This window comes from Equus przewalskii, chromosome 7 (genome assembly GCF_037783145.1).
Source record: "Equus przewalskii isolate Varuska chromosome 7, EquPr2, whole genome shotgun sequence".
Lineage (NCBI taxonomy): Eukaryota > Metazoa > Chordata > Mammalia > Perissodactyla > Equidae > Equus > Equus przewalskii.
In genome coordinates this window covers 42,564,808-42,582,689 of record NC_091837.1, presented here as the reverse complement: position 1 = coordinate 42,582,689, position 17,882 = coordinate 42,564,808, and the positions used below count along the sequence as shown (strand labels likewise).

At 42.7% G+C, this 17,882-nt stretch overlaps 1 protein-coding gene across 3 annotated transcripts in view; it reads left to right on the top strand.

Moving 5' to 3' along the window:
- Positions 1 to 8,862, top strand: part of COLEC12 (collectin subfamily member 12) — a 179,528-nt gene extending 170,666 nt beyond the window's left edge. For all 3 annotated transcript variants that reach the window (XM_070629739.1, XM_070629737.1, XM_070629741.1), the window contains one exon: positions 5,265 to 8,862. In XM_070629739.1, the coding sequence (XP_070485840.1) occupies positions 5,265 to 5,284 (20 nt within the window). In that variant the 3' untranslated portion in view covers positions 5,285 to 8,862. The remainder of the gene's footprint in view (positions 1 to 5,264) is intronic.
- Positions 8,863 to 17,882: the final 9,020 nt, after the last annotated feature.

Genomic DNA, 17,882 nt, shown 5'->3' with positions numbered 1-17,882 from the left:
CTAGCGATCCCACCAAGGCAGCTCAGATGCAACAAGCACCAGGACTCCTCCAGCCTGCACCCACTTCAGCTAGCCTGCAAAGCCACCCAGCACATGCAGTCTACACAGGGGATGCTCCTACACAGGCCACTCCTTCAACACTGGAAGAGGTAGCTGTTTTATCTAATTCATAAAAATAAATACAGAAAGTCAAACAAGATGAGGAGACAGAGGAATATGTTCCAAACAAAAGGACAAGATAAAACCACAGGAAAAAACTCTAAAGAAATGGAAATAAGTAATTTACTTGATGAAGAATTCAAAGTAAAGGTCATAAAGATGCTCACTGAACTCAGGAGAAGAATGGAGAAACACAGTAAGAACTTCAACAAATAGTAAATATAAGAAAGAAACAATCAGAGCTAAAGAATACAATAATGGAAATGAAAAATACACTAGGGGGAATCAACAGCAGATTAGATGATAAAGTACGAATCAGCAGTCTGGAAGACAAAGTAGTGGAAATCACCAATCAGAATATCAAAAAGAAAATAGAATTTTAAAAAATGAGGATACTTTAAGGGACCTCTGGGACAACATCAAGCATAATAACATTCTCATTATTGGTGTCCCAGAAGGAGAAGAGAGAGAGAAAGGGGCGGAAAATTTATTTGAAGAAATAATGGCTGAAAACTTCTCTAACTTAGGGAAGGAAACAGACATCCAGATCCAGGAGAGTTCCAGACAAGATGAACCCAAAGAGATTCACACTAAGATATATTATAATTAAATTGGCAAAAGTTAAAGATAAAGAGAGAATCTTAAAGTCAGTAAGAGAAAAACGAGTCGCATACAAAGGAACCTCCCTAAGACTATAAGTTAATTTTTCAGCAGAAACTTTGCAGGCAAGAAGGGAGTGTCATGATATATTTAAAGTGCTGAAGGGAAAAAAACTTACAACCAAGAATACTCTGCCCAACAAGGTTATCATTCAGGATTGAAAGAGACATAAAGAGTTTCCCAGACAAGCAAAAACTAAAGGAGTTCATCACCACTAAACTGGCCTTACAAGAAATGTTAAAGGGTTTTCTTTAAGTAGAAAAGAAAAAGCCATAACTAGAAATGAGAAAATATATGAAAGAAAAAAATCTCACTGGTAAAGGCAAATATTCAGTAAAGGCAATGGATGAAGCTAGTATGAAGATTAAAAGACAAAAAAAAAAAGGTAAAATCAACTATAACTACAATAAGTAGTTAAGGGGTACACAAAATAAAAAGATGTAAAATGTGTTGTCAAAAACATAAAATGTGGGGTCAGGGGAGTAAAAATGTAGTGCTTTTTGAATGTGTTCGAACTTAAGTAACTATCACTTTATATATGAACCTCATGGTAACCACAGACGAAAAACCTACAATAGATACACAAAAAATAGAGAGAAAGGAATACAAACATAACACTAAAGGAAACCATCAAACCACAAGGGAAGAGACCAAGAAAGGAACAGAGAAGAACTGCAAAAACAACTAGAAACAATTAACAAAATGGCAATAAGTACATACCTATTAATAATTAATTTAAATGTAAATGGGCTAAATTCTACAATCAAAAGACATAAGGTGGCTGAATGAATTAAAAAACAAGACCCATCAATATGCTGCATATGAGAGACTCAATTCAGATCTAAAGACATACACAGACTGAAAGTGAAGAGATGGAAAAAGATATTTCATGCAAAGGGAAAGGAAGAGAAAGCTGGGGTAGCAATCCTCATATCAGACAAAATATAAAGGATCATAAGAGACTGTTATGAACAATTGTACCCCAACAACTTGGAAAACTTAGAAGAAATGGATAAATTCCTAGAAACACACAACCTACCAAGACTGAATCATGAAGAAATAGAAAATCTGAATAGACTGATTACAAGTAATGAAATGAAATCAGTAATTTTAAAACTTCCAAAAAGCAAAAGTCCAGGACCAGATGGCATCACAAGTGAATTCTACCAAACACGTAAAGAAGAGTTAACACCTATCCTTCTCAGTTTATTACAGAAAATTGAAGAGGAAGGAACATTTTCAAACTCATTTTACACGGCTTAGCATTACCCTGATACCAAAACCAAATGAAGACAACACAAAAAAAGGAAAATTACAGGCAATATCCCTGAGGAACATAGACGAAAAAATCCTCAGCAAAATATTAACAAGCCAAATTCAACAATATATTAAAAGGATCATATACTACGATCACATAAGATTTATCCCAGGGATGCAAGGATGGTTCAACATCTGCAAGTCAATTAGCATGTTACACCATATTAACAAAACAAAGGATAAAAGTCATATGATCATCACAATAGATGCAGAAAAAGCATTTGACAGAATTCAACATCAATTTATGATAAAAACAAAGTGGGTCTGGAAGGAACATACCTCAATGTAATAAAGGCCATATATGACAAACCCACAGCTAACATTATACTCAATGGTGAAAAGCTGAAACCTTTCTAAGAACAGTAACAAGACAGGGATGCCTACTCTCAGTACTTTTATTCAACATACTATTAGAAGTCCTAGCCACAGCAATTAGGCAAGAAAAAGAAGTAAAAGGCATCCAAATTGGAAAGAAGTAAAACACTCACTATTTGCAGGTAAAATGATACTATACATAGAAAACCCTAAAGACTCCACCAAAAAACTATTAGAACTGATAAATCAATTCAGTAAAGTTGGACACAAAATTAACATACAGAAATCTGTCACATATCGGGGCTGGCCCCGTGGCCGAGTGGTTGGGTTCGCGCGCTCCGCTGCAGGCGGCCCAGTGTTTCGTTAGTTCGAGTCCTGGGCGCGGACATGGCGCTGCTCATCGAACCACGCTGGGGCGGCGTCCCACATGCCACAGCTAGAAGGACCCACAACGAAGAATACACAACTATGTACCGGAGGGCTTTGGGGAGAAAAAAAGGAAAAAATAAAATCTTTAAAAAAAAAAAAAAAAAAAAAAAAAAAAGAAATCTGTCACATATCTAAATACTAATAACAAGCTATCAGAGAAATTAAGCACACAATCCCATTTACAGTTGGATCAAAAAGAATAAAATAGCTAGGAATAAATTTAACCAAGGAAGTGAAAGACCTATTCTCTGAAAACTGTAAGACTGATGAAAGAAATTGAAGACGACACAAATAGATGAAAACATATACCATGCTCATGGATTGGAAGAATTAATATTGTTAAAATGTCCATACTACCTAAAGCAATATACAGATTCAATGCAATTCCCATCAGAATACCAATGGCATTTTTCACAGAAGTAGAACAATTTTAAAATTTGTACAGAACCACAAAAGACCCTGAATGGCCAAAGCATACCAGAGAAGACATATAGATAGCCAACAGGTACATGAAAAGATAGTTAACATCACTAATCATCAAGGAAATGCAAATTAAAACCACAGTGGGATAGGGGGCCAGCCCCATGGCTGAGTGGTTAAGTTTGCATGCTCCGCTTCAGCTGCCCAGGGTTTCACCAGTTCGGATCCTGGGCAAGGACATGGCACTGCTCATCAAGCCATGCTGAGGCAGGATCCCATATATAGGACAACTAGAAGGATCCACAACTAGAATATACAACTATGTACTGGGGGGCTTTGGGGAGAAGAAGGAAAAATAAAAGATTGGCAACAGATGTAAGCTCAGGTGCCAATCAAAAAAAAAAAAAAACCCACAATGGGATTTGACCTGACACCTGTTAAAATGGTTATTATAAAAAGACAAGAAATAACAAGCATTGGAGAGGATGTGGAGAAAAGGGAACCCTTGTGCACTGTTTGAGTAATGTAAATTGGTGAAGCCACTATGGAAAACAGTATGGAAGTTCCTCAAGAAATTAAAAATAGAACTACCATAAGATCCAGCAGATCTGCTTCTGGGTACTGGGTATTTATCTGAAGAAAACAAAAACACTAACTTGAAAGGATATATGCACCCCCTTGTTCATTGCATCATTATTTACAACGGCAAGACATGGAAGCAACCTAAGTGTCCATTGTGGATGAATGGATAAAGTAAATTTGGTGTATATATATACAATGGAATATTACTCAGCTGTAAAATGAAGGAAATCTTGCCATTTGTGACAACACGCACGGATGGACCTTGAAGGCATTGTGCTAAGTAAAATATATTAGACAGTGAAAGACAAATACCATATGATCTCACTTGTGTGTGGAATCTGAAAAAAATGCAACTCATAGATACAGAGAACAAATAGGTGGCTGCCAGAGGCGGGAAGTGGTGGGTGAAATGGCTGAAGGGGGTCAAAAGGTACAAACTTCCAGTTATAAAATAAGTAAGTCATGGGGGCTGGCCCCGTGGCTGAGTGGTTAAGTTCGCGCACTCCGCTGCAGGCGGCCCAGTGTTTCGTTGGTTGGAATCCTGGGCGCGGACATGGCACTGCTCATCAAACCACGCTGAGGCAGCGTCCCACATGCCACAACTAGAAGGACCCACAACGAAGAATATACAACTATGTACCGGAGGGCTTTGGGGAGAAAAAGGAAAAAATAAAATCTTTAAAAAAAATAAATAAATAAGTCAGTCATGGGGATGTAATGTACAGTATGGTGACTATAGTTAATAATACTGTATTGTATTTTTGAAAGTTGCTAAAAGCTGTTAAAAGTTCTCATCACACAAAAAATTTTGTAACCATGTGTGGTAATGGATGTCAAGTAGACTTATTGTGGTGATTATTTCGTAATATTTACAAATATCAAATTACTAAGTTGTTGGTAAACAAAAAGCTCAAATATATTTTTGGTAGTAACTGAGACACAAATTATCCATATATCCATTCAACAGACATAGTGAATATCTTTGATGTGTCAGCCACTGGTCCAAGTGCTGGCAGTCTCGAGATGCATAGGGAACTTCCAGCCTGGTCAGCTGCAGGGGGAGAACACAAATACCTAAACAAGTAGAAGGTGACAAGTGACCTAGATTTGTCATTTGTTTGCCTTGTTTGGCCATTTGGGATGTGAGTTATTCTAGGCTTCCCCAGAATAGGCTCCTTCAAAATGAAACTTTACTTTTACTTAATCTGAATAAGGACTTCTAGGCATTTCTTTGAAACAATAAATATTATTGAAGGATGTATTTTGGACTCTTCCCTATAAAAATACATGTTCCTTTTTGAATGGTACATTAACATTATTTGAATTGTATGTTATTCTTTAAAAAAAAAAAACTAATGCCCATCCTTTTTCTTCTCTTTTAGTACTATCATCTGCATTATAAAGGACGGTGATGTAATAACATGAGCAAATTTTCAAAGAGTTCTCAAAGGCAAAGGATAATTCTTTTTGATTGCATCACCTTCTCCCCAGATTGAAAAAAAGCACTAAAAACCAATTACTGAAAAAATTGACAGCTAGTGTTCTTTACCATCCACCATTACTCAAGGATCCGTTCATCCTTTTTCCTCTCCTCCTAGATATTCTTGTTCAAATAAGTACACAGCATGCCCATGTTACACCAGGTGGGCAAAAGTCCAGAGAAAAGCAGGCTTAAGGAAACCAAATTTTAATTCTCCAGAGGCAAAGCCCCTGATTTTCAGATTTTTCAATGAATGGGTCTATGAATGAACTATCTCACTCCAGCCCTGCCTGCCACAGCCAGGATTGTATCCCAGCCTCCAGCTCTTCTCCAAGGACTTCTTAGCCCTGAGTTTGCAAAGCAAGGATTGCCCATGCAACTTGAGCAGGAGTCAGCCACCAGTGAGAAGAATCCTGCCAACAATTCATCCAGCCGGGTCATTAAATGGGCTTAACCAAAGGGTCTTGAGTTAGTCCTCTTCGCCAGGGATGGAGAATTGTCCTTTGGCCAGTTTTCCAACCTCTGCTGCCAGAGTTTGCTGTATTCTTTAATCATCACTCACTGCCATGACCCACTAAATCATTCCTGGAAGCTGCAGGAAATTATAAGATTCTTAAAATCAATTCCTGTGGTATGGAGCAAAGGAGCTAGGCCAGGCCTGACATAAACAAGCACAAGTGCTGGCTCTATAGTAGCTCTAACAGCACCTACTATCTCCAACCTCTATGCAAGGAAACTGAAGATGAGACAGGTTAAATAAATTCCCAAGAACTGGGATTCGAACCCATGGCCACCTAGCTTCCACCCTGCCATGCTGTCTTCTACACTCCAACAGTGACATTCCTGAGTGCCTGGGCTTTTTGCATTGTATTTTGATCTTTGCCACAGGAAATTATTTAGGCCATCAAGAGTACCTCTCTCTTTCTACCAGAACCAGGGAGATAATGTAGAAATCCTGATTTGTGCACTTTAGATAAAAGTACAAGACCAATCCCTTCATTATCAATGAGCAAAGAGTCAAAAGTCGACTTGTGTCCAATGCCATGGATGTCCAAAGAGGTCTAGTTTGGAGAAACCACCCTAGATTCTAGAGTAGCTGGACCTCTCACAGAGTTCTCCGATATAATTAGTGTCAAATGAAAGATGGGTTTTGGAGCCAAACAGGCTCAGGTTTGAATCCTGCTGCCTACTTCCTAGTTGTGAAACATATTCAAACAAACAGCAGATAGCTCTCTCCCCTCATCTCTCTCCTTTTCCCACCAGGCCCTCTGCTCACATACAGAACCAGCATTGATCCAGAAGTGGTTCAGAACTGGCATTGCTTGTCCTGATATCACTAGGCAGAGTTTGCATTGACAGTTAGCTCACTGATAATGCATCCTTTCAAAATACTGGACAGGGGTGACAGAGAAAAACTAAAATTGTGATATCTCTTCTCTCTTAGACCAGTACATACTGAAAAAAAAAATTAATTTGTATCTCTTTCTGTGTTATCCCTTCCATTAGGTATCAGAGTAGAGGTTCCTCTCAATTTGTGTTAATTACAGATTTGGCTGCTGAAATAAAGACCCAAAATAACGGCAGCTTAAGACGGAGGCTTCTTTCCCACACATCTAACTATATGTGCATAAGCAGCCCAGGGAGCCACCTTCCTGGTGTCTTCTTGCTCTGCCATCCTGAAACTATCATCGTCATTCGCATGGTCCCAGAGGGCTCAGCACACACCCACACTGCAGGAAGCAGACTTGAGGGAGAGGTGAGGAAAGAAATTAATCCATTTAAGGGCAGAAATTGCATACATCATTTCCACTCACATCGCTTTAGCCAAAACTAAGTCAAATAACCTGACTTATTTGTAAGGGAGGCTGGGAAATAGTCTTTAGCTGCAAAATGCAGTTACATGCCACCCTAAAAGTCCTATTATGATAAAAGGAAGAAAGACTGTATATGGGTGGGAGGGAGTATGAATAGGTAGTTGCACCATCCAAAGCCGCCCACACTCATTCCCCTCCTGTACAACATATTTTCCACCTTGGTCTCCTATGGAGACTTTGGTGAATTACTGAATTACTGGCTCCAGTTATCCACCCCTTTGCCACACAACCTGGCAATGCCCCCATCTCTCTGGGAGGAGGGAACCTTCCTGTTCCTTGACTTGGGCTCAGGCATGTGACTTGCTTTGACCAATATTGGTGGATGTAACATGACCAAAGGCTTGAGAAGTGCTAGGGTCACTGAGTTTGTCCTCTTGCACATCTGCCATCACCTGAGGGCTTCCCCTGGGCAGCTGCTGCCTCTGTGGCCTGAGCTCTAGAATGAGCCCATATGGAACAAAGCTGCCCCAGCCAAGACAGACCTGCGGCAAGAAGTAGAGCCAGCCCAACCTTCAGAGCCTGCAGCAGAGCCATCTGGCCAACCCACAGACCTGTGAGAATAAATGCTTAATGTGATACATATTCCATTGAGATTTGGGGGTTGTTTATTACATAGCATTATTGGAGCAAGAGCTAACTGATATGAGTTCTTAGGCTCTAACCCAGTAGCTCTCTATGTGGTTATTTTCTATTGTCCCTTCCAGATCCCTTCTCCATCATTCTCTGGGCTTTGGGAGGTAGGTCTCTATGGGCTCCCTTAGCTTCTGGCTTCCAGTTGATTTGGACAGTGAGAGCCACTGGCAGGAGACAGAGAATGAGTGGGGTATTTATTTCCCTGGCTTCCTCCCTGAAGGCCACCAGGGCTAGGTTGTATCCCTCTACCAAAGGTCACATCTCCTGTCAGGTGGTCCAGCTCTCTCTCTGGGTCCAGGAATGGCAACTTCCTCTTGCCCCTAGTAATGGCTCACAGCTGCCACTAGGCCCAAGATTCTGCACTCTCCTCTCTTGTTTTCCCTAAACCCTGTCCACAGCTTTGTCACCTGCCCCTTAATTACACTGTCCTCAATTACCCAGCTTGAGTGTGCCATCTTTTTCCTGCTGGACCCTGACTTACACCACCCGCACCTGTACCCCACCTCCACCTCCAGGACCTGTGCTCATCCTTTCCCTGGCCTCTACTCTGCCACATAGCATGTCTCCCTCTCTTCTTTGTGGGTCCAAAGATGACGCCCCTTTCAAGGCACACTCCCTCTTTCAAGACACTTCCTCCAAAGTCTCCAGGCCCCAGTGAGCTCTCCCTTCCCTTAATTTTCCCAAGATCCACCACCCGCGCCACATCATAACACTTTGTTTCACGCTGAAGCACAGCAGTCTGTAAACCATGCTCTGGGGAGCCCAGGGACCCTGGGAAGTTGCCACAGTGGTTGGGAGGGGGGTATTTGCAGAGCAAGTGGAGCTCCAGATCACTACCCAGACAGCTACGTATTTATCTCATATATGAGATTTCATTTGAGGGTCACTGTTTTAAAAGTTTGAAAACTTTAATGCAGCACACTAGTTTTTAACTTTTTATGCGTATAAATCTTATCTACCCAAAATGAATAAAATGAATTTTAATATCTCTAACATCAAGGAGTCTGTGTTCTCTCTTTGTTATAGGGGCAGATGAACAGATGGAAGGATGCATGGATGTGTGCATGGATGGGCAGGCTCTGGACCCCACCATAAGCAGTTTCTTCACAGGTTCTGCCCCCTTTCTCATAATCTGTAGGAAAATGTCTTTTTGCTCCTACACAAATCCTGCTGGAATCGTCTCTCCTGGAACTTCAGTCAAACTCTAAAAGGCCAACTAAAGGGGAGCCAAAGGTCAGAATGGATGTGGGAGAAGCTGGCTGGACTAGTTGCGCTAGGCAGCTCCAGATCCCACTTAGTGAGACCTGAGGGAAAGTGGTGCAAGAGGAATGCTGCAGAAGCCTGATGCTGTGGGAAATCCTGCTCAAACACACAAAAAAGCATCAGTCCCCAGTAGACTTGCAAACATGCTTTTAAAAATCTATAATTTCACCCCAAAAAAGTTTTCCTAGCTCAAATCTTCAACCATGATGTTCATATACAGTAAAATGAATAAAGTAATCATTTTTCTTTGGCTTAATCAGCATATGCTGTAGCACTCACACTACCTTGTTTTTGATGGTGATAACTTTTTTCTAAATAACTATTTGCTAGGCCTCCATTTGGACAATACCACGTGAAAAGAAGCTGTTTTTTCTCCAAATGTATAGTTTGGGGTCCATTTTATAAAATGGTCTGGATTTCAGGTTCTATAATATGCCACTTAATTGATGCTCTGCAAAGACATAATCATTTTATAATGGAACTTCACCTATTTCAACCCTATACCTACAATTTCACTGGGTGAAGTATACCAGGAGTCCTGAATCCATAGGCACAAGGAATAATGACCAACATCTTCATATAGACCCTGACATTTCTCAAAAAGGAAAAAAAAAGCTTAGAAAAATTAGATGATGGATGGATGGAAAATAGAAAGATAGATACACAGAGAGAGATACACATAGATACATAGAAGGGAAGAGAGAGAAAGAGTTTGAGGACCAGCTCGGAGAAAGCTGTTACTTTTTTTAACCCAGAATCCATTTGAAAGAGTTCTTTCAGTGGAAAAAGCAGTGCCCTTAAAGTCCACTGAAATTCTCCACCTGGCCCCATGCCAGAGTTTTAGGTTCTGACAGGTTAGGAGGAGCTAGCACTGCTACACACACACTTCTGAGGACATGAAAAAATCATCTGCTCAAGATCATTTGTGCTCACTTTTCAAGTCTGCGGCTATAATGTTTGGAAATTATAGAGCCCAAGAAATTACCTTTTCCTGTTTTCATTTTCCATCACAGGCAACAAAATCACATGCATTGCTTTTTCCACAGTCTGCAGTAAGAATTGGCATCTTGGTCAACTGGCCCTGGCATTTGAGATTGCTGCTTTCCTCCTCCTGTGGGGACAATTTTCCTCCCTCTGTAATTCAGCTCACTGACGTGCACCCTGAAACAAGGGGCACTTAGTGGGCCCAGGGCAGGGGAAACCGAGAACCCAGCTTGTTATCCAAACACAGGTTGGAAATGAACCTCCCCAAGAGCAGATCTGCCAGGAGCAGAACAGGGAACCTGAACCCCCGCGGGACGGCATTTGGCACCAGTGAAAAGCAGGCAAGGCTGATCTGTCTGAACATTTGAATGAACTCTGGAGTCTCATCCTTTCTGGTCCAGCCCCTTGCTATTTCTGAGAAATAATCTCATACTTAGTGTTAGAGATTATGTAAGAAAATACCAGTTCTCATAAGAAAATAAACCAATCCCCGAGATTAGCACTTGAAGGATAATGTCCTGGGCCACACAGCCTGGTAAGTCCCTAAGGTTCACATTCTCCTGGGGCCCTCCCTGATCCCTGCTGTCATCCCAGCAAGGAGGGGAGGGGCTCCTTCAACACTCATGCCCAAGGATGAACCAAATCCCTTCCTTTCATCTTCTAGGTTAGATGCTCTGAAGAAGGCTTTACAAAAAGGCCAGGGCACAACAGAAGATGAACAGCCACAGAGAGCAATCCAGAGCTTGCCGTCCTCGGAAGGTTCCAGGGAAAAGAGGACTCACCTGGACTCCTCCCTTCCTGGCTCCAGGTTGCCACTGGAAGTCATCTTTAAAACCCTCAGTCTAGAACCATCTCATAGGCTTGCAGCCCCCTGAAGTGCCCCTCTCCTGCCTACACAGGTCCACGGGTCCACCCTGAGAGACACCTGACTCAGGTTATTAACAGAAACATACCTCAGCCCTCAGGCAAGATTCCAGCCTCTCCCTCCAGGGGTCTGCACCCGAGAAACCAAATCTCAATAAAACCCAAAGCCATTAGTACAAGAGACAGAGGGAGAGGTAGGGGAGGAGAAGGCAAACCTCAGTAACAAGGCTGGGAAGGTGATACTTCACCCAAAGAAGCTTATCTCCAAAGGTGTACTCTTAGTTATTGTGAGGAGGAATTTGGGGATAGGAAGTAAAAAGGGGGATGACAATTTATAAAGCGACCGTGATTTTTTACCCTTATCTGTATAGATGTTACATTTTTAGAGAAGTTTTAGATTTATGGAAAATGATCAAAAAGTACAGTGAGTTCCCATATCCCCTCCTCCATCTCCCCGCAACACCCAACACTCTGTTTCCCCTGTTATTTACATCTTGTATTGTGTGGTACGTTTGTTATAGTTGATGAACCAATACGGATAACTATTAACCAAGGCCCATAGTTTACATTAGGGTTCATTCTTTGTGTTGTATGTTCTATGGATGTTGACAAATATATAATGATGTGCCCATCATTACTGGATCATACAGAATCATTCACCACCCTAAAAATCCCCTGTGCTCCACCTATAAGTGGACCATGTTTGATGAACAAAATATTAGAATAGGAAATCTTGACAAAGTGTTTTGCTAAAATTTGTGAATGTGATTTTTTTTTAAAAGAAGCTTTTTAAAAAAGATCCACCCCAAAATCATGTTTGGTAAATTTAATTTCTTTTTTGTTGGCCAAATTGACGTTACACAAATCCTGAACTCTCAAGGAAAGCCCAGGCTGGCATGGTTGCTCTACGACCCAACCCTACACTTAAAGCCAGCCCTGGGGAGGGTCCAGCTAGCATCTCATGCATATCTCAGAAGCTCTGGCAGGGAAGAGAAGAGGCCCCAAAGCAGTTCTCTGGGGAGAGAAGCAAGAGAGAAGGCACCAGCCTCGTATGTTTTACCCTCCCATAACTCCTCTCCCTGAGCCAGACAGGCCTCCAAAATCTCACCAGCAGAAACAAAGGAAGATTTTTCACATTATGTATTATTATGTGGTAGCTTTCTCTGAGGATCTGTCTTTACCAAGGAAAGGCTGAATATGAAGCTGATGGGGATAGAACAGACTAGAAGGAAGGACTGTGGCTGGGAGCTGGGGGAGGGAAGGGATGTTGTCTCCCCTCTTTTTTTGCTTTTGCCTAGGGGTTTGGGAACATAGTGTAAAACTTTTCAGAGCTTTTGGATTAATTGTTTATCCTGTATATGTGTAAATCACCATGCAACTTCTTAAATCAGACATCTTCATGTCATGTCTTTCCAAACGGAAGATGACTGAAACCTTGATACCTACCAGTGTGTTTATAAATACACACCCCCACACACATCCCCCTCCTTAGCCCTTCAGGTGGGCTAAAACCCTCGGAAAGTGACACAGAAGTACCTGCATCTTGCCCTTCCTTGCTCCAGAGGCTAGTGGGTCACAGGCAGCTGAGAAGTGGCAGACACAGATGGTCCTCTCTGGGAGAAACAGCTCTGCCCCAGCCTCAGGGCCCTGGGCTATGCTGCAGTGGCGCTGGGAGGTGGGGAGGAAGCTGGCTAGAGGACGGGACTCCCACCTGCCTTTTATTTAAGCCAGTACTTTTTGTTCCTGCTTGTACTAAAACTTTTGTTTTTAAGACTTAAAAAAATTTTTTTTCCAAATTGACTCATACATGAAGCCAAGCTGAATGGGTCCAACACATATCCGGTGTCTCAACTCCTCTGCCCACAAATTGCCACCAGGCACTCACTCCACCCTCGTTTTCACTCCTTATGACATTCCCTGCCCTGGCTGTTAGACATTTCTCAAGCCTTCACTTCCTCCCTATACTAGTCTGCTAGGGATGCTGTAACAAAGTACCACAGGCTGGATAGCTTAAACAACAGGAACTAATTTTCTCAAAGTTCTGGAGGCTATATGTCTGAGATCGAGGTGTCAGCAGGTTTTGTTTCTCCTAAGGCCTCTCTCTTTGGCTTGCAGATGGCCGTCTTCTTGCTGTGGCCTCACATGATCTTCCCTCTGTGTGTATCTGTGTCCTAATCTCCTCTTCTTATAAGGACAGCAGTCATATTGAATTTGGGCCCACCTTAATAACCTGCTTAACTTAATGATCTCCTTAAAGAACCTGTCTCCAAATACAGTCACATTCAGAGGTACTGGGGGTTAGGACTTCAACATATGAATTTGGGAAGGTTGGGAGGGGAGGGAAAACAACTGAGTCCATACCACTCCTCATGCCCCCTTCGCTCTTAGTAAATGACTGTTTCTCCCACTTTATTAAAAATGTTGAGGCCAATCAAAGTGCACTCTTCAAACTTCCTCCTGCCTATTTTAATATGTCTGTGCCTTCACCTGTTCATTCCTTTTTTTGTCGAGGAAGAAGTCCCATCTCCCTGTGCCCCCTGACCCCATCTATACTTGTCCCCAGAACCAACTCACTGCACCACTGGGAGGAAGCATCACACTGCCTCCTCCAGGAACATGCCACTTCAAGGGACCCTTCTCTTGTATTTGCAGCCTCTCCTCTGCCACTTGTTTCTTCCCCTCCCCTCAGTTTATTTCATAGCAAGAAAAAAAATTAATAAAAGGAAAAATATAAAAAAGAACTTTCTTCCTCTTTAAGCTGCTATGCTTTCTCCCACTTCCTGTCACTGACATGCTTCTTAGAATGGCCTAGAACTGCAGCCTTCAATTTCCCTCCACCTTCTCAGTGCTTTACCCCTTGCAGACCTGGCTCCCACTCCCACTGTCCTCTGGAAAAAGTGCTCTCCAAGGTCATCAGTGACCACCTGACTTTTTACAGAGATTAAGTTAGAAAATTCAGCTAAGGCCTTTAGAGCCCAGAATCTGCCCTAAGTACTCTGGTTGTTATTTCTCATCTACCATCCTGCCCAGCCCTTGCTTCCCTCCTGCTGCACTGACCAGGCCTTTGTGCCTGCACCTGGGCAGTGCTGCCAGGGACAGGGCCACCTCCACTTGCAGAAAGAGCCCAAGTGTCCAGGTGTGAGCTCCTCAGAATTCAATGTATGTGCCAAATGGCCCTTCCCGTATGAGCCCACTGATTGATGAGGCGGTCACTAGGCCAAACTGCAAATAGCTGCAGATACAGCTCTGCTTTGATCCCTCAAATCCATCCTTTCCTGACACACATCCGCAGTGCACATCCTGTCTTTCTTCTAACTCTGGTTGTCCCTTCTTCATGATCTATTGAGGCATTAAGAGGTCGTTAGTCACCTACATTGACTTGTTACTTCTTTCCTCTGCAGACAAAGTCTGTTCTTCCCCCTCTTCTCTGGCTTCCTAGGACCTATTTCTTATCCTTTTCCCAAAGCAAACTCTTCTCCATCTTCCCAGGAAAGTCCTTTTGGTTTATTTCCACATTCAAGGTGGCTTGGAATTTTATACAATAAACTGAAGTCTCAGGAAGTCCTAGGGAAAAAAGCAGAGGAACACAGTGGGATCTGCTTCTACTATTAGGTGGCCTGGGGTCTGTAGCGGGGCAACAAGTCCAGAATGTCTATATCCTTAGCCAGCTTCCCCAAGGTAGAACACTCTTTTTTTTTTTTGAGGAAGATTAGCCCTGAGCTAACTGCTGCCAATCCTCCTCTTTTTGCTGAGGAAGACTGGCCCTGAGCTGACATCTATGCCCATCTTCCTCTACTTTATACGTGGGACGCCTGCCACAGCGTGGCATGCCAAGTGGTGCCATGTCTGCACCCAGGATCCAAATTGGTGAACCCCGGGCCGCTGTAGCGGAACCTGCGCATTTAACCACTGCATCACCAGGCCAGCCCCCAGGTGGAACACTCTTTATCCACACCTCCACCCAGTGAAATTGGGGCCGCCGTATAAATTTTGCCTCAAATGCTATGTTCTCTGTGAAGACTCCAACCAGAAATAATTTTTAAAACTCTCATGCCCCTTTCTTCCTCTCTTAAGGCACTGACCTTCCACCAAGTAATAGTTACCTGAATATTTGCCTACCTTGGCCCCACAAGGCAATAGGAGCTGGCACTTTCTATTTCACATTTTTATTGCCACCTGCCACAGTGCCCTGTACATAGAAGGCGCTCAACACATAGGAGTCAAATTGAATTAATAAAGGGACACGGGAGGGGGAGAAGGGGAGTTACTAATCAATAGGCATAAAGTTTCAGTTAAGACGAGTAAGTTCTAGAGATCTGTCGTAGAACATTGTGCCGACAGTCAACAATGCTGTGTTGTGCACTTAAAAAATGTCAAGAGGTGATGATGGATGTTAACTAAATTTATTGTGGTGATCATTTTACAAGATGCACATATATCAAATTGTCATGTTGTACACCTAAAACTAATACAATGTTACATGTTAATTATATCTCAATTGAAACATGTTAAGAGGGTAGATCTCATGTTAAGTATTCTTCCCACAATAATGTAAAATTTTAAAAATAAATAAATAAAATAAAATTTTAAAAATAAATAAATAAGGGGCTGGCCTGGTGACACAATGGTTAAGTTCATGTGCTCTGCTTTGGCGGCCCAGGGTTTGCAGGTTTGGATCCTGGGCACAGACCTGCACACTAGTCATCAAGCCACTCTGTGGCGGCGTCCCACATACAAAATAGAGGAAGACTGGCACAGATGTTAGCTCAGGGCAAATATTCCTCAAGCAAAAAGAGGAAGATTGGCAACAGATGTTAGCTCAAGGCCAATCTTCCTCACCAATAAATAAAATTTAAAAAATAAATATAAAAGAACAAAGTGAACAGAATCCTAAACTCATCTTTATTTAAACTGAATTTAAGCTTTTTATATTTCTACAAGAAATGAAGCAAACAGCCAAAAGTTTGTTTTGAGAGTAGACTAGTCTTCCCCGACAGGCTGCCTCTCCCCCCTCGCCAGTGACTGGCCATTCTCGAGAAGCTGCTGTTTGAGAAACAGATGGGTTCCAATCTCATGACTAATGTCCTTTCCCTCCCAGCCCTGTGTTTGCTCCTTACATAGCAGGAGACCGTAAAGCCAATTGAAACTGCACAGGTGGAGTGAGGCCCGTCAGTGAGGTCATTGAGGGGACAGACCTCTGTGAGGCCCTGTGCCTTGGAAACCTGCTGTCACAGGGCATTTAGGAGGCAGTTCCAGAAAAAAAAAAGATAAAAAGAAAATCTGTCCTGTAAGAGGAAGGCAGCGGCCAACCCTCCAGGAGTAAGATAACAAAGACTCTGCATGCTTAGCACTTAGCACACAGCTTGGGAGGGCCTACAAACTGACACCACTTATTTAGAAAAGTTTGCAAAAAAGTTAAAAAGAAAGAATTCCCTCACAGATGGCAATTGTTAGCCTGTCTTCAGAGTGGGTAGCCCTTCCAGCTTTGCCTCTTTTCTGTCACGGGTGCTTCTCACTTTGGGAATTTGGGGGCACCCCCATGCCCTCACTCAAACCCCTTTATCCACTCACTTCAAAACCTCCTTTTTCCTATTTTCTTCAAATTAGCACTTTCCTCTGCCCAGGTTTCTTATGTAATGGTCAAGTACTGTATATCTTGCTGACGTTCTAGTCTTTAGAACCTTCTCCAACTGGACACCCAGAATAAAATGTTTTAAGGATGCACCACTCCTTGGGAGCTCTCCATAATCAGCAGTGCCTCAGTGGTGCATCTGACCTCTGGATCAGGACTTGCGAGTCTGCAGTCTTGTGCTAGTGGACGAGGTCTAGCGTGGAGCAAAGCACAGCCCTGTCAGAGGCTACCTATGACCCCCTCGTCTGAAAAACCTCTGTCTTCATGCTTATCTTTCTGGGAGTCTCTGCAGCATTTGAAACTGCTGAAACTGAAAACTCCTTCCTTTTAAAACTCTCCCCCTGCCCCCTGCCACTCCCACTCCCACCCCTGCCAGTGTTTGTTTTGGAGTCAGGCAGACCTGGCTGCCCACCCAGCAAGGAGCCTTGAGTCCTCCATTCTCTCCAGTGCCTCTCAGGGCCTCGGGTTCCTCAGAGGTGAGTATGCATGAATGGTATTTAGAGAAGCTACCCAAGGCTTTTCTTCCTCCAGCTTCCTTGTGCCCTTTCCCTTTCCTCTGTCACTGAGACAAAGAAACAGAATCCTAAACTGATCTATATTTAACCTGATCTTAATCTTTTCCTAATGTTTGTTTCTAGGAAAAAACGAGCCAACAAAATGAAAGCAGTTCTCCATACATACTCTTCTTAGGGGGAAGGCAAATATGCTGAAATCAAAGAAATAATTGCGCACCTCTGAGTTCCGAGTCAGACTTTTGAGAGCGTAGGGCAGAGACAACATCCTGAAAACAAAGCTTTTTTGCTGCAGCAGGCAGGGGTTTGAGAGAGAAAATGTTGAACTCCTAAGGGACTAGCATCCTGGTAGGCTTCAGCAGAGTTTATACCATGAACTAAAGAACAGGGGAAATGTAGGATGCCACAAAAACATTTTTCTCTACTTGGAAAAAAAAAAAAAAGATGAATTCAGTGATTGTGGGAAGAAGGATCAGCGGGGCTATAGCCAATGTTTATGCCCCTAAGACATGCCCTGCACAATGGTCCCCTCCATGGATCAAAAACCTTAGACAGAGGGGAGACAGAAACTTCAGATAACCCAAGAAGGTCTCCAGAGGCAAACAGACCATTGCCTGGCTTCCCAAGGACTAGCAAAGGAGAATCCAAGTCTTACGAAGAAGCCTCATGTCCAGTGTGGCCCCAGAGGGGCAGCCTAACAACGGCTGAGGGAATTTCCTGGTCAGGCAACCCTCAGAGCAGCCTCATAGAACCATAAG